Raw genomic sequence first — 23,053 nt, 5'->3', positions numbered from 1 at the left:
GAATTATCCCTCCCTGCCTTCTACGGCCCTATTCTTCCAAGAACCATACTCTGCGGCAGTCGATGCGCGTGTTAAAGGAGCACTGCGCACACTTTGACGGTTAAGAAACCCTATCTAGGATGTCCTAGACCTGCACTGCGGCACTTAGGCCTCTGCGCCTGCTACGCCGCGGCCAAAGACATATACGGTTATAATGAAACAACTGCTGTAATGAAGACTTTCGATGTTCATTTGAGCTTGTAATACAGAGCTTACACTGGAGTGACCTTCGTGATGACTTTGGGGGAAGTGGATTCTGTGATTAAAGAGCTTAAGTGGATGGCGGTCACCATATATCCGCATCCAAAAAGGCTTTGTCTTCATCGCAGTTTGCTAACTTTGCTTCTGAAATGGCTTGTGGCAGTGATATCTTTGTTTATTTTGTATTCTGTTCTAAATCTTTACTCTCCCCTTTCAAAGAAATTAGCCATGTTGGGATCGAATGAGGCAACGACTCGAAACAGTCTGCTTTTAGTTCAGTTGGAAGTGTCGTTTGCTTACCATGAATTCCTGTGAAATAATAAAGTTTTTTCTCTCTCTCTCCTTTGCTACTAGGTTGCCACAGAAGAGAATGAACATTCAATATTAATATTAATAGAGAGGTGAAGGTCTTTTTGATTTTGTGAAGTGCTGAATACTCTAAATCAATCAGTTTCCCGGAAGTACTGCCAACTTTGGAACAACATGGCAGGCTGCGGTGATAAATAATGCTAACGCTGCCGTCAGTGCATTTCAAAAAAGGGCGATGCTCTAAATCATTTACCGGTTAACGCCCCGCTTTTTACGGTACCTTGTTTCCGGTGAGTGCAGCAACAGGATAATTTTTCGTGCGTTCAACCCTTTAAGGTCAAATGCGTAGCGTGACGTCTATCCCAGGCAAGACAATTCCTCTGCACGCTTTGTGGCGGATTCCTTTTATGATTCTTTTATAGAAGTGGTGCTATTGCACACAATAAACGAGGGGATTGGTGTGATTGTTTGGCTTGGTACTATTAACTTTGTTTGTTTTTTCTGGGTAACATAGAATCTTCTCAAGTTAAGTCGGAGAGAGTCAATGTGAAATTTGTTTCAACGGAAGGTGCGTCCAGGAGCTTTCCCTCTCCATGTTTTGTTGCCCTATGTTCCCTCCAATTTTCCTACATTTATCCCGTAAGATGGTGCACTTCGCTCACCTCTGTCTAGCTGGTGAACCGCCTGGCACTGGTGCCTCACAAGATGGCCTCACGCTGTATGACCGCTCAAGTATGCACCGATCAGAAAGCTGCGCGCAAAAACTTGTATAGAAGACCGGATAGTTTGGCATTCTTCCGCTTCCAAATACATGCATTAATTATTCGATTTGATAAGTATTTCCTATTGACGCACAAAGTAGAAAATATAGAATCCCATCAAAAGGACTGATCGGAGTAATGGACAAACAACCTACTTGCATCAGCATGTTCGCTGAATAGTGTAAGTCATATAATAAGGAATGGAAGATTATGACGGTAGGGGACAAGAAGACGCACCAGAAAAACAGAATTATATGCAATGACTTCCTTCTCATTAGGCAGTTCATTGACTAGTGGCCAATAAACACGTCTTATTTTCATGTTTCCAGGCAGTCATGCCATTTGTACCCGGTGCCTGCACTTCTAATAAATATTTGCTACACTCACCTTCCAGGACAGTCAACTTCATCTACTCATCTTCCATAAAGTGGTGACGGGCTGACAAGTTGGAAGTCAGGCACTGGAAGCACCGCACTCGCCACTTTAGGAGCCAAGTTACTGAATGAGGTGGTTGGCACCAAGAGAAGCGCTTGCGTATAGGGATCACTGTGCTCTATTTTCTTTCCTGCATCCGAATACATTTGCGCTTCCGGAATAAAACTGTCATCATGATATCAGCTAGCCACAAGTGCAAATGTATGTGTTGGCTGACTGTGTAGTGGCTTACGCGGAACACGGTTTACAAAACGGCTGCTTTCACTTTGCCGACTATAATGTCGCCTCCGAAACTTAAGTAAAGCAACTCGCAGTCCGCACATGGGTGCAAAATTGGTGAAAGCGCCTATGCCCTGCTTTATTTTTCAGCATGAATGACACCCATGTTCTCAGCAGTCTCTTTGCTTCCGCAGTTGAGCGCAAGAGCGTTCGATGGATGCCGAGGTCGTCTACATCTGAGGAATGCACAATGTATTGATGGCTGTGCGAAAAATTTATTCTGGCACTAATAAACACAAATTATAAGGCACTTTCCTGGGAATGAGCAGCTGTAGCACTTCAGTTTGCCATACAGAAAGCATTTCGGCCTCATTTGCTACTTCAGCACGAAGTTGCTGAGGTGATCACCAAAACAGCGTTCTGTGGTGGTTGGTGCTCCAAACTTGTATTGAGTATAGCGGCTAGAGAAGCGAAAACATTGCATTCGTATTGACTACAAAGAGGCGATAACAACCAGGAGATTTTACTTGACACACTAAGCACATGTCTCGCATTTTTAATTCGGGTGTACAAGAGTTTAGTGTCAAGAAATGCCGAACCTGCCGAAGGAGGTGTAAAATACAGCGGAAGGTGTTTTTTGTACCGTTGCCAACTTTAATTTCAATAACAAAAAGATACGTCAGTGCAGAAGACCTGTGCAGAAGAACTGTACACCATGGCTGACGTTATATATGTGAAGCAACTGAACTAAACGAAGTTGATTAACTGCGTTACCTAATCAACTTGAAAGACATTACTGCAAATTCAAAGGCTGTCAACACTGAAGGAGAGTGCAATTTCAAATTTCTTCAATTCGCATTTTTGATGAAAATATTGAGCATCAGAAGTACACTTTTATACCTAAGTTCGGTTAGTCAGCTTTCCCTCGTTACACATTTATAAAATGGCGTTGCTGCTCGTATTATCGTCGCTGAATTATTCCGTTCCCTATCCAGTAAAGCCGATATAACTAACAAGCTCCCGGTTGTCCCTTGAAAGCTGATGAATTGAGTACATTGTTTATTTCCGCTGAAACCAAGCCATACAAGAAAGATTGTTTCTCGCATCCACTGACAAAGATGTGAAATAATAGACGGTGACTCTGAACAAAACTAAGGCATAAGATATTTGTGACAGGTAGGTGAAATCTGTAAAGTGCATATTATAACTTATAGTAGCCCAAATTTCTCACGTATATAATCAGCTTGAGCACGGTGTATTCCCGTGTAAAACAAACATAGGTAGTGTGGCTGTAATATATAAGGATGGCGAGAAAAGTTTATTCTTTAAATAAAGGCCAGTATCATTCTTTCACATTCCTGAAAATCCGAAATTTTTTTTTTGGCACTCTTAAGAAGTGTTTGAATAAAAATACCACACTATTCGAAGCATGATTTTGCTTCAGTCAAAGGCGGTCAATAGAAAAAGTGCTCTTGTCAAGGAAGACAACATACTTCTGAGTATTGCCAGAAAGTTCTTCATGCTGGTGCTTTTCTAGATGTTAGTAAAGCATTCGATTGGTGGAAGCATAAAATGTTTATTGAAAAATTAGCGCCTATCGAAAATCACGGAACACCCATAGAGCTGCTAAAATCAAGCTTAAGGCATTCAATCTGTGTAACTTGTAGGACATCAATCTCCTTTTCTTCCTGATTCAAAAACTACACCTCAAAGAAGTATCCTAAGCCGTGTTATAGTTTATACTTATGTTAATGATATCACAAACACTGACAGAACGGCCAAATGTATTACCTATTCTCATGATAGCGAAATATTGCTCTCGTGACTTCCTATAAACGCCACGGCAGAAAAATGCAAAAAAAGTTTTCATTCTGGTCTCAATATAATAAGCTTACTGCTAATGCAAGAAAGACAAAGGTCATGAATTTTGAACAAGAAACAAACCACTCAACCTACTAAACACTACCGCATTTGAAACCAAACAATCATACTGCCCAAGATCTTAAGATACTAGCGGTGACTTTTTGTTCGCACTTTTCTTGAGACCTGCCCATACGTATCCAATAACTTCCTTCCATCACTGGACCAATTTTGCCACGCCGAACCTCTATTCCTGTACACTTAAACTATAGGTTTACGCTGCATTGTGTGCATCATATATTATTTGATGTGATGTGGCCTGTTGTGAGGGTCTTCACCACAGACAATAGAGCGCAGTCCCCCTCTTGTAGCGCGGTCACATTCCTGTCGGTGTAGCGGCCTACCACATTAGTGATGGTCCAAGGCAGAACTGTTTTGAAGGACACGGTTTCTAATGTAAACCCGCGGTCAAGTATTTATTCAAAGCAGAATTAGCGAAAATCTGGATTTCATTTCCATGACTGCAAGCCCTGTAGAAGTGATGAATGATATTTAAGAACAAATGTGAAAATTACTCACTCAGCATTTAAATTTCATGAAACGCGCTGTAGATGTAATTAGTTAAGTTTATTCTCCAACAGTGTATCATCTCCACGAAGCAAGTATACTAGCACCACTTGACAGCTGGAAGCGTTCAAATGAGAACAATTTTCCTGCACTAAATACACCTTGACGCTCGGCTAGTCAGCGCCTTCTGCTCCTCTTGAATTAAATCACTGCGAATTGCCTCCGAAGTGAGACCGCAGTCAAGTATGCTAACCTTCTGCCTTCAGCTGAAAGATCACGTTCACCAGCCCATGGTTAGCATTTCACCTGGGCATAGTGGGCTATTGGCCTCAGCCTCGCCGAACCCATGACGCTTTCGCGACGGTTCACAGTTCCTTCGTATTTAGTAAAAAAAAAAACACCATTCTTCAAAAAAGTGTGAATTCACCTATAAGGAAGAATTCGTCCATATATCAAGCCTCCTCCTCCAGTTTCATGAGAAAAGCCGGTGCACTCCTTTTACTTCATGACCAGTTATTGTTTCCCATGCTCGCATTACATGTTTGTTCTATTTTCTTCTGTTCACAAATCTCTGCAATTAATTGCGCTTTCTTGTTTTATTCTTTTAATCGTAATTGCATAATGCCTGCTAATGGTTAGTGAACTATTTTTTGACGACTGGAAATGGTTATCGATCTTCTCTTCCTCCTGCTTTGTAAGTGATAACGTAGCGTAGTAGCGTTTAAACGATAATTATTGATGATGGCAATGACGACCTCGATAAGATGAGCTTAGCCGAGGAAGTTTATAATTGTGCTTACAAAAGGTACACTTTAGTTTATGCAGATAGTCCTACATAACGTGCGCTTCCTTTCTGTCTTCTTTGCAATCGGGAAGTGTCATGTTTGGTTTTGATTTACTTGATCAATTCCTTTTATTTTTGCATATTTCGAGGTCATCTAAAAAGAAATACTCTTTTTTATATACGTGTTTATTGCGCGAAAAAAAGTAAAATGTGTGCACGCGAAATTCAATTTATCATTAAATGCTATCAACAAAAATGTGTATTATGACCTGTCAAAGAAAGGACCCAAGGCTCGCTAAGCTTCAGAATGTCGTCCTCAGAAGTTTATCAGTGCTTACAGGTGAACGTTTGTTTGCTCAAAATATGTTCAAACACCTGCGAATTCGTTTTGAACTTATTTCATAGCACAGCTACGAGCATACTTTTTTCAACATGGAATAAAAAGAGATGTTTGGAAGAAGGAAACGCTGTTTGCCAATATAATGACCCCCCTGGTGGCAGCAAGAGCCGGCGAATAGCTTAAACTGATCGATCGTGCCTGGGTGAAGCCATCTGGAGTAGGGTCTTATGTTTATTTCATTGAAAGGTGTATATTTCCCTCCACCACTAAAAAGTATCAAATTAAGCCCACAAGAGACCTAGGACTCTCTTCCTGCCTCCTAGCAGTACATGCCAGGGCACACACCAATCGTTAGACCAATGCAGCAAAGCGCCGGATTTTCTGCGGTTTCAGTGCTGGGCAGATCCAGAGCAGATCTTGGATGTCGGCTTAGCCTCACCGTGACAGACACAGTTTGCACCCGTAGTGGAGAAAGGAGCCTCGGATTAGAGGTCGGTTTCGAGTGACGGCCGAAGTGAGGGTAATCCAAACTCTGATCCTCCGAAGGGCAACCTCCTTTTTAAGGTTAAGGCCACGGGGGAGGAATAAGTCCATGAGAGAGGCATCAATCGAAATTAGGAATTTGGGCATTGAGAACGTGGGGGTTGCCCGCCGGATGGCAGAATCTGCACTGGGAAGCTAAGAGGGTCACGTCCGGCTTAATTCATACAAATCTTCTGTGGGATGCGAGCGTCACACGATGTTTTGACAAGCAACACGACTGCGAGTTACGTTTGGGAGTGGGTTAAATCGGTCTTGACTCGTCTGCGCGAATGAAAATGGTTTTATAAGGAGCGTATTAATCGCAGCCAGAGACGAATCCTGGCCAAGATAGCGAATTCTTGCTCTTGCCAATACCTGCATGCTGTCGGCTACAGAGATAACGGTAGAGTCATGGGACATGTAGGCGTCTTGCTCCATAATGAGCTCGCTAAAATACGATAGGACATGTTTAGATATTGCACGGTGGCATGACGAGCTTGTTATTCCTCAGTTGCACAAAATCTAGGCCGGGAAGAACCCGAAGTGACTATCGTATTCAAAAGCTCAAAGGATAATGTGAAATGAGTGCCCAAGTTGATTTATAAAGCTTGGCCTTTACTTCACTAGCCCCACGTCGGTGGTGCAGTAGTTGAGCCTTTCTGTAGCAGTTGAGGAATATAGAAAAAAGTGGGAAATCTTGAAAGGTTAGACGCCTGTTTCATGTATAACAGCTACAAACACAGGGACACTCTATCTGCAATGTTGCATGAAGGAAAACTGGAGGGCTTGAATGAACGCATAAATACTGCTATAATTAAATTACTCAGTGCTTATGTGTTTCAAAACTAGGCACAGATCTCCAAGTGCACATAATTAAACACTCATCTAAAAATATCTTCATTAGCATGAACACGTGACTGAACGGTTCTGTCCTCATATTAATGTCTTATATATTCATTTTTTTCTAATACTATAACAGACTGGGACGTATTTCCTCATAATTTTTTCTTGCTTGCCCGCATTCAGTAGTCTGAACCTTCAGTTTGCGTTGTCGACGTTGGGCTGTGCTGTTGACGCTGCAGATTGTTTTCTTTTTTGTGTAGCGCCTTTGTGCTTGAGTGCACCTCATTTCGTTTTTTACAAGTATACGTTGTCCATATATTCAGTTACTTTATCAATCGGAATGCTAGTTTTTTTTTCAAGGTCGCATTTTTGCATCATGTTCGTTGTATTCTACCTCTACTACTTGTACTTATGTGATGCACAGTATGTGATAAATAAATAACATTATAATATCAGCATATGGACTGCGATCGACTGTTTTCAGTTAATTACTTTAATACGTAATGCCTCCGACCATATAAAGGGATGTAAGGCAGTAGTAAGGCCCGTTCGCGTCATTTTCTCTTGGTTTAACTATGCATTTGCAAAGAGCTCTGATTTTCAACACCTAAGAAACTATTTATCTATTTGTTTTTTTGACAGCCATGCGTCCTTTTCTAAACGTGCAGTGCACGAATCGACGTTCACCAGTACGCGCCACACATCGGCGCCCATGCCGATGAGTCAGTGCCGCTGGTGCTGGCGTGCTCGTCGCTGGTCGGTGCTACAGCCAACGCAGGCGGCGAGACATGGTAACGTGACCGATCCTACTCGGAGTGACGTGCAGCGATTGACTTCGCTTGGTGTCGCTCCGAGCACGCCGGTTACAGAAAACTGTGCCATAGTACCCAGCGCGTTCGCATTCTCGAATTATTAAAACGTGATATGGCAATTACTAATCACCAGCAATCAAAATCTGACTGCGACGGGGCACTTAAGTGCAGCATTTGAAAAGTTAACCGCTAGAAAATGGTTAGCCAGCTTACTGAATGACATGAGTCATCTGTTTTCTGGCGTCCGCCAAGACTGGTATTAAAACGCGGGAGAAGGCGTCCCGATATCTTAAAAAACCTATTTTTTTTTAAAATTCTGGTTGACAATTGCTGAAACGACTAGAATAATCATTAACACCATTTTAGAACTGGTCATCATTTGTAAAGGAGGTGGTGGAGGCTGGGAGGTGGTTGCATTCTGTAGATCTCTTGGGGATGAATAAACCAAAATGCAGATCTGAGCTAGAGCTTGGCACTTCAACCTTGAACTGGTGGTCGCGACTGAATGAAAGCTATGATATGGGCTACAGTAGCGAGTCTGAGACAATGGTCAGATTGGTAATGTTTTTAATATGGTCATATACGCGAATTTCTGCTGTGAACTGAAAGATTGGTGAGTTTAGATTAGACTCAATTAAATATATCTCTACGGTTCGAGAATGGCTAAAAAAAAACGGAAGCCGACGCAAAGCAGGACTCTGAACACATACGATCTTTATAATAAGCCAGTTCACGAGAAATTATCACGCTGAGGATACCAGTTCAGGGTGCTGCCTTGACTAGTGTTTCATGTTTATTTCCATGCAGGTCACAATCTCTCCTTGGGCCCCAGTCTTCTCCCCTAATAACAGCGCAGACTCCGATGTGTCTAAAAAATTGCAGGTCGCTGGGTGTTCCCTTAAGAAAGCGTACTCTAGTAGTCTTGGAACTTAGGCGCAGTTAAAAGCTGTTTCTCCTATACGCGAAGAGCAACCACTGCTCAAGAAGTTTGGAGATCCAGGATAGCGTGCATTCTAATTAACAACACTGAAATACTTGTCACCATGTTTCTTTCTCTATTTGGGTATAATAAAAGGAATCGATGCTACTAGATGCAGGTCCAATCTTTTCTAAATATTTCAAAAGGCGGTTAAGGGAATGGATCTTTCTCCTCAGAATGCCATAGGGCAATAATGTCATTTTCAGATTTAATCATTCTGTACCTGCTTCACTGGGCTCCTTTAAGTTTTACTTTGTTCTAGCTAATTGCATATGTTTGCACTGAAAAATCTGAGACTAAAGATTTACATCATGGTGTTTATCGCAGTCCAATTTGTTCCGCCCATCTGACAGGAGCCTAGGAAAACGCGCTCTGCTTGTCACCAGTGTTTTATTTTACTCACCCTCAGCTTCGGGATATGCATTTCTTTGTACACTCTGTCAAAACTGTGCATTTTTCTGCTATGAATCCTTCACTAGGAAAGAACTCTTTGTCACATAGCAATTCACCATTCGTTCGCCTAGACACCCTAGTGCATTCAGAAAAGTCAAGGTGGATTTCAATCTCAGATTTATATACAGACATGAGTCCATCGCAAAAAGCAGCCGATGTGTCATACAGTGAGGCCGTCATTATTTGGAATCATGTAATTCTAAGAGATTCAATTTAGATATAGCCTCCAGGCAGGCTCAATTGGTGTGGTTTTCGGCTACTGGGCCAGAGTATATGGGTTCGATTCCAGCCGCGGAGGTTGGATTTGGACGGAGGGAAATTCTTGAAGCCGGTGCGCTATGCCATGTCAGTTGAAGTTAGAGAAGCCCAAGTGGTAAAACTATCCGAAGCCCACCACTACAGCGTCCCTCAAAGTCTGAGTCTGCGACGTTAAACCCCATAAAACGAAAACCAAAGAAGCTAGATATCTGGTTTGCACGTTTCTGTTCATAAACTACAGCTAAACAGTTATTTTTTATCCAGTGTGCTGCCCTGCGTTTATGTGCAGTTCACAGCGGAGGGCAATGACTTTTTTCGTCATGAGCAGCTTGCGTTGACGTACTTCGAGGATATCGATCAGAAAGATTGAACAGCTCCGTGACAATATTATTTTTATTTTCAAACGTCCCAAGCTCGTGGAAGCATCTGTCAATCGCCAGACCATGTCATCATAAAGCGGCACGAGTGACTACTCTACCATGTAGCCAGATGGTCCGGAGATGTATATATAAACGGCGGTGAATCCAGAGCGAAGTACAAACATCGTCTCCGACGTCACAAAATGGCGCTCCGCTTCACCTCAGTGCTGATCCTCACCTTTGTGGCCTCGACGTGCCTCGGGGACGAGATATCGGTCAGTATATAATACCCATATGGTTTCATATACATGCATCAATACATTGAAAAATATCCCCAAAGCACCAACTTTATTCGCAGATTGCTGGCTAAAAATTATGGCTTAATTGTGCATGCGCAGAGTAATCTGGTACCGTAATGAACATGGCTGCATGCCAGCCGGTCCTCTTGTTTGCAAAAAAAAAACAAAGCAACTTCCCAAAAATGCCCAAAATTAACAGCTAGGTAAAAGTGTGTATGGATGTTATTTTTCATTAGAGCTTTGTTCAGGTTTGAACTTTTTGTCCTTCAGCTTTGTTTTTTGCATGCACCTGTCGATTCGTTTTTGAACTATGATTCTTAAATGACACGTGTATTTTCGTTAAGCGGCCCCCACATTATCAGGCGATGTGTATACGTAGGTTATTCTAGAGCAAAGTATACCAATGCCCACCGACCTTTCATCATGGCGCTTGCTTTCTCCCACCGTTGCTCTTCGCTTTTGTAAGTTCGGCTGCCCTCGGTGACAAGGTACTGGCTAGTACATACAACACCTGTGGTACTAGATTTGCGAGGAGAGCGCGATAAGTTTTTTGAAAGACCTTCCTTTAAATTCCTCTGCTACTGCTTCGTACAGCATGCTTGTGTGCCGATTCATGCGTTGCTCCTTCACGGCGTGCATCGTTTGCGATTCCAATGACATGCATAGAAGTTCTGTAGAAATGCACTTTTTCAACATAATTTTTTTCAATAACGTAATTTTTGTGTATGATAAGACTGAACCGCAACCACCAGTACACTTGGAGATCCGTCCTTGGGGCACCGCTAGTTTTGTGCTGTTCAGTGTCAGGAATGCACCGCATTGGCTTTCTAAGGCAGCCTTCATTACTTGTTGAGAGCGCAAGACAAACTTAAAAGCAAATTTCTGCTATGCATTGGAGGTTTACACCACTTTTATCAATATGTTCGTCAGAGTCAAGATAGTATTTCATAATATTCAACAGCTGCCCTACAATTATTGTCAAATACACACACTGTTGGTTCTTTTATGGCAGTGCTAACTTTTAGATTGTACCAAGCTTCGGAAAGGTTGACCATTCCCGTTCATATGTTTATCACCGTAGCTTACACTATTGTACACTTCACTCTTAATTAAAAGTGATGTACAAGCACTGGATTTGAATAAAACTGCAAGGAAGCCAGCATCTAACTTTTTTCCTCAAAGGAAGCGCTACGAAGATAAGGAACGCCCAACAGAGGCAGATAATGACCCATAAAAAGGTATTTGTCCCAAGCGACGTTTTCGTATGCTTGGACCGCTTGTGCTTCTGGTTCATTACGTTCTCAAGATATAAATTTGAATATTTTAGAGTCAGTCTACTAGGCCAGTGTATCTTTGTTGCAATGTGCTAAACACGCATTAGCAGTTTTCTACTTGGGCCGACAAGCCGTCCTTCCAAACCAGTGAACTACGCCTCCCATATTTCGTAATTAAATCAAGGTGTAATTGCTTACCCTGTCCCTTGCACAACTGACTTGATTTCCCAGAATGGCGCGAATCGCCGCAATTAGCAAGTATGGAAGTTACTTAATTTTATTTCTCACTTGAATTAATGACATTAATAAGAAAGAATTAAAATTACAAGACAGACTACGAATAGAAGTATTTTCGTTTCAGCGATGCTATTTATCGTAGCTCTCTTTCATTCGACTACATTACCTTCCTCTATTCTATTGAAGATTAGCCGAGATATTTGCCCTGCAGAAGGCGCAGTCAAGCTAATGATCACGATTATTCAAAATGAATTCTGCTCATCCACCACCTCCAGCTTTCAATACTGATAATAAAACTTGACGCTGATTTTCTTCGGCCAGTGAACAAAGATATAAGCAATGGTATCCGAACGGATTCAATAAAAATTTATGGCGAGCTCGGTGAAGCTAGTAACTTTTCTCTCTCAGCATTGCTGTGACAGCTTGCATGATATATAGATTTGTATTTATTGGCAAGGCTCAAAAATGATCGATGTAAAAAGTATGGACTCTAAAACAACCGCGTTCATAGAAGAAGCATGGTTTAACAATAAAGTCGGAAACACTATTCACTTAATAAAGAATACTCGGGAAACACCATTAAGCGGTCGTGTGAAAAGTGAAGCTCTCTTTGCGGTTGCCATCACAGCCTCTTTTTTTTTTCAGCTCCTAAAACATTTCGAAAAAGTCATCCACAACACATGGCAAAAATACACAAGCTTTGCCGGAATTATTAACCGCCTGCCACCGTTATTAACGAATTCGGTCAGCGCAGAGCACAAATCACTAAACAGTTCAGCAAAAGCATTTTATTTTGCCTCTGGTATTTGGCCTTCTAATGCTTGAATACCTAGTGTAAGAGAACCAAAAACACGCAATGGTGACAAGCAAAAGAGGTCGTTTTTGAACATTTTTAACTTGGGCCAGTGAAATTTTAGCGCGCACTGAGGATTGCGAAAGCGGCGCTCTAGAATTCTCATAACCGATAAATCACGAGAGAAGTTATTCTAGGGTCTATGTCCTAAACAGCAGGATGACCTTCCAGATAGCCACATCTCTGCGGAAATATACAGCGATGCGATGGCCAAATCGGAAAGGCAAATGCCGTTGAGCTTGAAGATGGACAGTGATAGCGAGGAAACGGAGCCTGACGCAGCTTCATATTTCCTAGTTGTTGATCCAGACGCGTCGAGGAGGAGAAAACGCTGGCATTATCTAGTCGTCACACTAATCTCTGAAAGTTCTGATCCATCGAACAATCAAAATATCAAGAAGGCAGACTAAAACTTCAGTTGCTTTCAAACAGTCTCTCTGGACGGAAATATTGAGGACCTTAGAACGCTAGATCTTTTCAAGTGAGGATTTTGCAACTCAAACAGGTATTCGCTTTTTTTTAGTTCTTCGCTTCACACATTTATATCTTGTCTTGTAGTATTCAATATTAGGTTGTAGGTAGTGATGTCACATGATTTTTAATTATTTAAACTCCTCGTACTTGCAAAATACTGCCACATGCCGGAGGCCGACCTGGGCGCGGTTTGCCCGATATATATTTTTATCGCCTTTTAGCTGAAAGTCAGAAAAATATTTATTTCAGTATTGCAGCTTTGAATTAGTCATAATGAAAATTATTTGGTCCCGTTGAAAACGCTGAAAAGATAATGGCTCGCAGATTACTCGCTGTTTATACTGGAAACAATGCTTGATTTTTGAAGCATATGTCAGACATGGCAGTTGCGTGACACACAAACACACAATACAGCCCAACAACTTGTTCTACTTAGTCATAGATGTGAAGTATATGATTAGTGAAAGCTGTATTTGTAACCGGGAGTTTAAACTTCTTCTGGGACTATCGTTAGTACTATATCGAAGTTAAATTGGTATAGCTAAAAAAGATGTTGTTTTTAATTTATATTTTACAGGAAGAAAATACTGCTGTTCTGGTGGAAGCAGCAGGGCTTCTGGATAACGACGTTGCAGTGTACAGTTCTATTAACGATCCAAAGGAGAAGTGCTTGTCCTGCACCCGGCCAGTTTATATACCTGAACAGCGGTTTACAATTTTCGTTTTCCATTACCAGGGCCAGAATGGAGAACCTGGGTACGTGGCAGCCTCATTAAAACATTGACTACTTCTCAGTTATGTAGAATTCCTGGCAGGCTTCACACATGGCAATGAAAAAGGATAAAAAAGGGGAAGAACGAAGTTGATCGGCACAAAAATGAGACAAAAAGGCAGATAAAGGAGGCTTTCAGATGCAACAAGCAAGGATTGAGGCAGTAAATGCACAACACAAGGAACGTTGTAGCATTTCTCTTCTAAGCTATGTCTCAAAAATACGTCCTTAAATCATGATAAATTTTAATCAGCACCCTGGTAGGGATTTGCTTTTGATTAAAGAAAGCGTTGCAATCTTTCATAATTTATATTCGTCGTTTACTGGTGGACAATGAAATGTTATTGTGAAAGTCGTTGGCCCGCCTGGATCCATGGCAAGTTCGCGCGTATTCTGCAAGAATGTGCAAACAGCGGCAGTACTATAAATGCCAATGCATTTGAGTGGTAACACTTGAGCAACATTCAAGATAGAAAACTGTCCTTGAAAAGTAATCAATTAACCGACAACACAGATGACAAAGCCGGCATAACCGCTGCTGTCCACCAAACAGCACAGCTATGTATTGGCGTCTCCTTGTTCTGCATCGGCGAAGATCTCGACACCAGGAAAGAATATTGCAGGCTTCTTGCGACCCTATCCGCGCGTTTCATACACTTGAATAGAGCTTCTTGCGCTTACATTGGGTGACGCGTTGGCTGAAAATATTTGCTGGAAGTTCGATTCTTTGCTAGCTTATGTTTTATTTTCTCTCTTTTAGGACTGATGTACCTTACTGTGTCAACCTTACTGCCACAGTGTCGAACAAGTTCGGCTTCGGTGCATGCAAAGGTGAGTATTTGTTCTTAAGTGTGCATACGAATTGGAAGTCTGAATAGAATACTTCTTTGCCCTTTTCCTATACACTTAGGGGGACAGCCTGTATTCCTAAGGTGCAAACTCGCCTATTTATTGCTGCTGTCATTTCTCGTTATTGTACACTAATAAATGAAAGCTCTAGTGTTCCACAGCTGTGGCTGTATATATGTGACGTAAGGCCACACAAACCATGTCATTAATAGCGCAAATAGCTTGGATGAGAGAATTTAACCCTTCGAAGCTTACATTACTTTTTACTCGGATTTTCTATTTTCCTTCATTTGGCTTGCATTTGGTATCTGTCCAATTTTCTCAGTTTTTTTTCTTAGTTCTCTTTTCAAGCCTTCAAGATATTCGTCGGCTTCAGAAAAAAAAATCAGTGATTGCTTGTATACATGACATGATCCAGTACGCACGACAATGAGAGGACAAAACTTGTTGGCATCAAAACTTTTCAAAATATTACTTGATAATACAAGAAACTTGCGCCATTGCGGTAGTTTTGTCGTGCCATTTACTTTCATATGTGAGCTGAGCGACACTAGCCCATCTACATGGATAGCTCATGGATGCCTCCTTAAAAGCCGCCTGAGCATATCTCAACCAGAAATCTAGTGGCGAGTGAATTAGAAGGCCTTAATGAGCTTTTGAGATTAACTTGGAATGTAGCTCGAATGCTCTAATCGCCATAGACGGAGCAGTATTGTTCATTTTCGCTCATGGAATATTTTGAGAAAAAAAAAGTGAATTTGAACGAACAACTTGCAAAGGCTAGGCTATTATGCCGACAAAGCGAAGACGTTTAACTGCTTACGCAAATTCTACTAAACTTTCATTCGCGAGGCTTAACGATGAATTCTGTCTTCGCCTTTCAGACGGCGAAATTTCTTCAACAGGCCAAGGTTATTACTACGACGGAAAAAGCTGCTTTCTAGCCTCATTCCCGCTTCCCGAAGGCGAACGTAAGTTACGTAAAATAAATAAAGGGCTTGCTCCGGCAAGTTGAAGAGTTATTTTAGAAAGATGTTAGTATTGATCAACGCTTGCGAAGCCGTCAAATTAACGCTTCATCAGATGTGAACTTTCGGGTGGTAACGAACCGAGAATTTTTTGTTGCACATTTGAAGCGACCTAATCTTTTCAAGCACAATGTAGAATGCATGCATGTTTCCAGTCATTACTCACAGAGAACTTCTACTCGATACCAAGTATGACGCAATAAGCTGGCTACAAGGCATTTTGTAAAGTAACCAAATTAGCTAATGAATAAAGTACATGGAGCAAGCCGCTATAAAGGATTAAGCTGGAAGCTTTTTGGTCATGAGCTGTAGGGAGTGTGTGCGACAGTCCCGAAAGCTAAATAAATTTGTTTTACTGTTCTCTCATGGATGGAACTATAAATTAGATTGAATGCCTGGCCTCCGGTAATTCTGAACAAAAGATGCGAATAGCGAGGGAATGTCGCGACATGATATTATGTTTCTTGTACTAACTACAAAGCAGTTATTCTTAATAAGCCTATCTGTCTGCTAATTATCAGCCGATCTGCTATGTCTGAGCTATGACGCTTCAGCAAGAGTAACCCGGCTTGCGCCAATTAGCGTACATTATAATATAGCAGCATGCTCACAGACTCGAAACATGAGCAGAGCAGCATTGCCAGCTCAAAATAGTCGCAGGGTTTCAGTGACTTGCCACTTAACTGTAGCCTGATTAGCTCCCAGCACCCGCTTGTTACTTATTTGTAGATGCCAGGTGCTACAAGACTTGGCTTCATCAGGTGTACTATAATTTCACTGTTTAATTTAAACGCAATGCTCTCTTCGCTTAAGTTTCTTTTTAATTCATACTTTAAAGCTTAAAAGAAGCTTTTATTCTATATTACATAATTAGCTATAAGGCCGGCTGTACTTGTCAAGGGTTCAACAAACTTGCATGAGCGTATGTTTACATTAAACTAGGAAGCTAGAAGTGCTGAATTCCAAGTCAAATCATTTTTCGTGCTAGCACTGAAACGCGAACTCTTCGTCAACTTGCCCAGCGCGAACAAGCCAATTTTCTTTCCGGCGATTGCTGTATTGTCGTGGCTTAAAGTGCATTATCTCTTGAAGTTCCTGTTTTTAACCTCTAAGGAGTAGCAAATAGGTGAATAAATGTATAAATGCTCTTGAATTTTGTCCTTTTCCTAGATTGTCTCCTGTGGGTAAAGAGAGATTACAAAGATTCTGTGCCAAGGAAATGTGTGAAGGCATTTGAAGAATACTGTGGACCTGAGAAGTACACCCTTTATGACAAAAACCAATGCTCCTAAGTCACCACGTCCAGAAGGCATCTTGTGTCGCGAGGTGCTCCACCAGGAGCTTTGATAGATTTTTTTTTCCCAGCTTGAGAAGTATAAATGTCCAGTCATAAGCATATCGTTTATCGTTTTCATTTCTATTTCTCTATTCCCTCTTAATAAAAACTGGAGATTACTTCAGAGCGCTTCCCTAAGGGTATGCCGCAATTGCAGTGAAGGGAGAATGCCCATATATATACAGAATTAGTCATTCTCTACATTACATCCATAGGTCGCTGAGGGTTCTCATATGCGTAGGCGCTGGCTAAGGGAATATATGTATCTGGGTTCTGCAAAATAAACTAGTTGTGAGTGGCGCTCTGTCCCGCTCTCTTCTCTGGTGTGCGTGTGTGTGTGGTTTTTGGCGGCTTTACTTTACAATGAATACCAACTAGCCCAGCAAGAAGTTCTCTTATGTTCCCAAATACAATTCCTGGAACCGTGGTGCAGCGGTTGGCTATGCGCCTCGGTCGTACGATGGCAGGTGCTGCACTGGTGGGCTTTGTGAGACCCAGGGGGCGCCTCTAGAGCGGGCTCCCATGATTAATCAATAATTTAAAAGCCGTCTTCCACGGTGAGCAGTTTTTTTCACCGTCCGGTGGGCAGGTTGTGATGGAGCCATTACGTCATCACGTGACCTAGGTAGCCTATTGCGTCATAGACTCCTTCTCTGGGAATTTTCGTTCACTTTTCGCCGCTTAAAACCCAAATGTGAACACGACGACGGCGATGCTGGCTGTTCTGCGACGCCAGGCCTTTAACGCCATTGCACTAGTATGCACTTTCGGTAAAATCCCCTTGTAAAACACATAGCCGAATGCCTGCTTGTGCTTCAAGGGCGTCCATAGAATCCTGAAATTCGGAGGGTGGACTACGGGCCCGAATACACTATTGTTGATGTTTTCTGTGAATGAAACATCCTTGAAATGCATAAGAAGTGGCGCGGTAACCAACGACCACTCCATGTGAATTTAGGCACCACTTATTCTAGACAATGAAACAATAAGTGCAGTACCATCCAACTCTGTTCTCTTTAAGAATGAGTTTTACAGCTCTTTCTGGTTATGCTGATGTTTGTCTGCCAAAATACGACGCATTTATTGCTTAGAAGTTTCCTTTGGCAAATTGTCCCTGAACTCCAATCAAACATGCGAAGTCAAGACCGGAAAGGGGCTTGTTATCGCTATTACGAAATTATGGCCATGCATCCTAACCATGGGGAATTTCTCTCAAAACAATGTCTTGACAAACCGCAGCTTGCATGCTGCAACGGTCATGGGTAGCGAAAGCTCGATTCCAGTTCTTCACCTTTTCCAGCTTTTAAAAGCTCCGTTTCCAGCGAAGGTACTGTCATAGTCTTTAGAACGCCGTAATTTACGTATATGCACTACTTTCAGCTTGTGTGTTCAGCGTCCCTTTAACACAGGATCGAAGCAGTACATACTTTCAGACAAGGGGAAACAGTACAGGGACTGACCATACTGCCGAGCTGCTGCGTGGTGCATAACCATAGCTGCTACATTATCGTTTGCTCAATATCTGCATCACATCTGTGCACCATCACCTTTGTGCAGGAGCTTAACTCGAAAGCTCTTGTTTTCCAGCACTTATCCACGCGGATACCAGTGCCGTATATCATAAAAATACTTAAGTTAGTCACAAAAGCCTGCCAGAGTAACAATCATTCATTTTTGTTGAGGTAATACCACGAAGTAAGTTGGGATGTCGCACCGATGGTTTGTTTTACCTGTATGGGTTGCGTTAAAGGACCAGGTATTGTAGTGGCACCTTGATCAGCTGCCGCGAAATGTAATTCGTTATTTGTATCTGTTCAAGCCCATTTAGTTCGTTAATTATGACGGTACCAAGAGTTCTTAGTTGTCAGTAACGCCGATTCAACCGAGTCTGGGCTGCTGCGTAAACGTGTCACACGATAGTTGGGCACATTTAACATTCTTGTCATTGTTGGAAGTGGCGGTCGCAGCTATCCTTTCCGATGGCATCGAAAAGACTCCTCACATAAAAGGGCCAAGGGCACCTGGGAGCGCTCTTCACAACGGCGTCGCGATTGCTCCTTCCGCTAATTTCATGCCTTGGCTCCTTTATCTTGCTCTAGCAATTTTTTTTTTCCATGCGCTGCATTCCTCAACTGCTTTCATCGCTTTCTTCTGCGCCGTGCAAAAAATTACTTTCTCTAAATGTACATTGTTTCATCATGGAGTGTCTGAGCTGCGACTGGAAGCGTTGCGCTATTTATATTTCCATAATAGACCAGAGAAGTATGAAGCGTGCAGTGGAGCAGAACGCGACATTAGCATTAGGCTCTGAGCCGTTCAATCGTGTCATCCCCATCTAGATAAGCCTCGTTCTCGGGCTTCCTATCACGCAATTTTTTGGTGGGGGTTTTGGCGGTCAAAATCATTCTGGCCCCGCAGCATCAGAGCCTGTCATCCGCTGCCGTCTTGGGTATAGTATTTTCGGTGCGCAGCATCTGATACTTCCCCAATATGCCCGATTCAACCCACCCACTTCCTTGTGGCTCCCTGGCCGTTCTCTTCGCGCCCATATCCCAGCCCTGGCCAGTAGACATAGCAGCCCGACGACTACGACTCTTCTGACCCGCGCAACTGGCACTTGAACTATGCCTATAGCTGCACTTCTACCGTCACACTATGAAAGCGTGCTTTGTGGCACAAGTAAGACCCGCACAGGGCAATTTAAAATCATCGATCCCATAGTTACTTTCAACTTTCCTTAATATATTGCTTGCAATACGGAGAACTGAGGAGAGCCGTGGGCCGGTTAAAGGCCAGAATGGTTGCTAAAAAGAAACAACATTTAGTTATGCGCGGCAAAGACTATGATGCACAGGTGATAGCAACTTTACAGCAGTAAATGAAAATCTTTGGCAGATTCCACCTACTTGGGTGTACATTCTATCCGGCAGGTGATGATGTTGCTTCAATGTATGGATGGAGCCTGCTACAAACTGGCAGGCTAATCACATGTGCAGCTAACGACAAAAAGAAATGCCCTTATCACAGACTACGCCCCGGAATTATATCAAATTTTCTCTCAAGCTTGTGACTTCATAGTAAAAAAAACAATGGATGGTATTTAGAAACTTACCTTTCCAAGCTACTTGTATTTTAGCTAAGCTAAGCTACTGGCGTTAGTTAAGGCTGCATGTGGACATTTTGTTATTGTCATGGTGAGCTGCTCTCTTCTGCGCGCTTTCGTCTCTCTTGCCACTGAAGAGAGCACTTAGAAAGGCCAGAAATACTCTCTGATAAGTTACAGCTTAACTCACGAAATAGCTTCAGCATTCAAGCGAAATACCGTAGTTCGCGCCGCATGATCGAAATTCCACACCCTATCGTTTCTATCTGGGCCTTCTCAGATTGCGGGGGAAGGCGCATTTGCCCTTTTTGGCATCGTCTGGCACAGCACCATGAATAAGTATCGTTCACCTATGTCTCACTGAAAGCAAGCAAGGTTGGTAAACACAGAAAATGACCGTAATTATCGTATTTTTTGACGGAGCCAACGAAACTGACCACAGGGCCAAAGGGTCCTCTCAGAGAGATGTGTGCAATATTCACCATCATTCTATATCAACATCTGTGGCTGGCACAAAAGTCAGCTTAATGAGGAGCCACTACCAGGAGCAAATTAACGTTATTTGTACGCATACCAACCATGAATTGACTAGTACCTCTGATCATAACTACACGAGCCAAACACGTACGCCTTTGGCGCTTTCAGACACTGAGCCGCTTCGTGTCCCTAAGCACTTTGTGAGATGCCTTGAGTGTGCTTAGGCTGCTGCTTCGGTGGTCCCCTGCCAGAATATTTCCGCAGTTTCCCTCCCCTGATTTTTTTTTTCGAGTTCTTCTTTAACATCAAAGCGAGTCGTCGATTACCGCTAGGAAGGACCCATCTGTACTAAAAGTACAAGTCACCAGGGTTTGCTTCTCAGTCTTATAGTGAGCACTAATGCCTACCCCTCCCCCTCAGCAAGCTATAAAACTCGGAAAGGACAGCCTTTGCCCTCACTTTTGAAGACCCTTTGATCTTTAAGGAAGCAGTAAGGGCTCTAGTTTGCTAGAGAGAAGCAAACCATGCAGCCCCGACAGTTTTGACAAAGACGGTACGTTATAGTTTAGAAAGAAAACGTGTCGGTTGGTAAATGCAAGAAGCTGAAGCTGAGTGACATCTACCGCAAAAGGATACTCTAAATGCCACTCCTTCTTGCTCGACAGCTGCTGCCCGTCCTCTTCCTATCTCTATGGTAATGCTATGCGCCTACTGATTTGGCGTAGGAGCGCAACGTAGAGGGAATTATCAACTTTGACTTACAGTGTATGCCGGGAGGATGATTATTCCAGATGATCTTTTTCCGTCATTCATTTACGTGGAGGTACGACAGAGCTGTGACATCTACTGCACTGTCTAAGTAAAATCAAGTTCAAACGCGGAAATTACAGAAAAAAAAAAGAGGCAGCTGAACTAAATATTGTGGCACTTTTCGAAGCTAAATTTTCCTCCTTTACTCTTGAACGTTACTTCTTGAATAAAAATAAGTTTACAGACAACAAAATACACCGTCTGGAGTAGGACCCTTGATTCGCTTGGGTACCTGTGGTTCCAGGTCGAGCTCGCCTGTCTCGAAGTCCTGCTACACTTTGCGGGTCAAAAGAGACGTCGGTCGAGGGGCAGTTTGCTTACACTGAAAGTAGACCATGATAAGCAAACATCGCAAACATTGTTTGATGTGTGCAATGCAGATCACAAACTTCAGGCCTGGAAACCCTGACCTGGTTACAAATAGACTATTCATTTCGCTGCTTTTGTGGACTTGGTGTTTGTCTACATCAGAAGTGGCATAGAATACCTCTTCGCAATCAGTTGGAAGAAGATGAGATAGAGGGGTGGTGGAGCTCTCCCTACTTCACTCCGTAACAAAACCACATCCCATCCTGAGAGAGAGGGATGTTGCTTCACTGGCTACCTGTAAACTATTGCCTTCGCGGACTGGTTCCCACGCCGGGATGCATCCTTCCACTTGAGGCTGGGTGGGGTGACTTAGAGAAAAGGGCTTACTTGGTATCCTGACCTCATCGCACCCGTCACTGCATTGGCCAGAGCGCTGGTGACGTCTCCGTTGTCCGCTTCTGTCTGGCCACGTTACCAGGCGTAACTACCACTAGAGTTGAATATTTATAATAGTATGCGCTCGTCGTCGAAAGGGAAGGAGTAACTTGGAAAACACGTACAAAGCGCATGGACAAAAGTCTATCTCAGCCCAGGAGTGCGACGCCTCTTGCACTCTGTCTTGATCGTTCTGTCACTTACCACGGTTATTATCACCCTTATTGGTCAAATGTTTAGGGGAATCCCACAAGGTGGAGTAGATTTGTAGTAAGGGAGTAATTACTCATTGGCATCCACCCGAGCGCAGCCATACGGCTACAAAGGAAAGCTATACAGCTTTCTCAGAAACTTCGTAGTTAAAGAAAAATTCGTCCTGGTCCGGGGATCGAACCCAGGACCACCGCTACACCGGAGCAGTCGCTCTACCAATTGAGCTACCAATTTGTAGCCGTATGGCTGCGCTCGGGTGGATGCCAATGATTAATTACTCCCTTATAACCCTTATTGTCTAAAAAAGCTTTTTGTAACCTCTAAAGACTCAGAAATAGAAACTTACAACCTCTCCATTTGCCTAAAGACGGTGGCCCTTTAGCGGTGTCCTGCTTCTTAAACATGGCAACAATGAGGTTCCTTTTTGTTCGCTCCACCATTCACGTTCTTATAAGGTTTAAAGAATACATCATTTACTGTAAGAAACAGAAAAACTTTAGAAGGAAAGTTAAGATGGGATTGATCAAATGAAAAGCAGTTTATTGACAATATTTTGTAGGCAACATGCTCCATTTGCGACAAGACTAATCGCTCTTTCACCTTCTCACCATAAACGGAACAGCGCGAAAGCACAATGGAAGCTCAGAAAGTTGGACGAAGACCTGTGGCTGTATTTTGTACCGATAGATTTCTAGATCCATGTCGAGAAGCGGCCGCCCTTAGAGGCGCACTAAAGAGAATTCTGAGCTCACCTTTTTACCACGGCAACTCATTCTCAAGACTGAAGCATTCTTAAAGGCTTTAAATTATTGTCTTGTGTCTCCGATTACACTATTAAATCGG

General features: G+C 42.6%; 2 protein-coding genes across 2 annotated transcripts in view; one reads left to right on the top strand and one right to left on the bottom strand.

Moving 5' to 3' along the window:
- The window catches only part of LOC149371579 (uncharacterized), an 85,222-nt gene that overhangs the window by 17,115 nt on the left and 45,054 nt on the right, over window positions 1-23,053 (bottom strand). The gene's annotated exons all lie outside the window — the stretch shown is intronic.
- LOC149371580 (uncharacterized) lies at window positions 9,945-16,825 on the top strand. The gene is made up of 5 exons (XM_089585198.1): window positions 9,945-10,016; window positions 13,456-13,634; window positions 14,411-14,481; window positions 15,384-15,470; window positions 16,698-16,825. The coding sequence occupies exons 1-5, from the start codon at window positions 9,945-9,947 to the stop codon at window positions 16,817-16,819; spliced, it is 531 nt and encodes a 176-aa protein (XP_089441324.1). The 3' UTR covers window positions 16,820-16,825.

This window comes from Amblyomma mixtum, chromosome 1 (assembly GCF_055824585.1).
Source record: "Amblyomma mixtum isolate Tamu chromosome 1, ASM5582458v1, whole genome shotgun sequence".
In the NCBI taxonomy this organism is placed as follows: domain Eukaryota; kingdom Metazoa; phylum Arthropoda; class Arachnida; order Ixodida; family Ixodidae; genus Amblyomma; species Amblyomma mixtum.
Note: the sequence above shows the minus strand (reverse complement) of the source record. Positions and strands in the feature narration are given on the sequence as shown.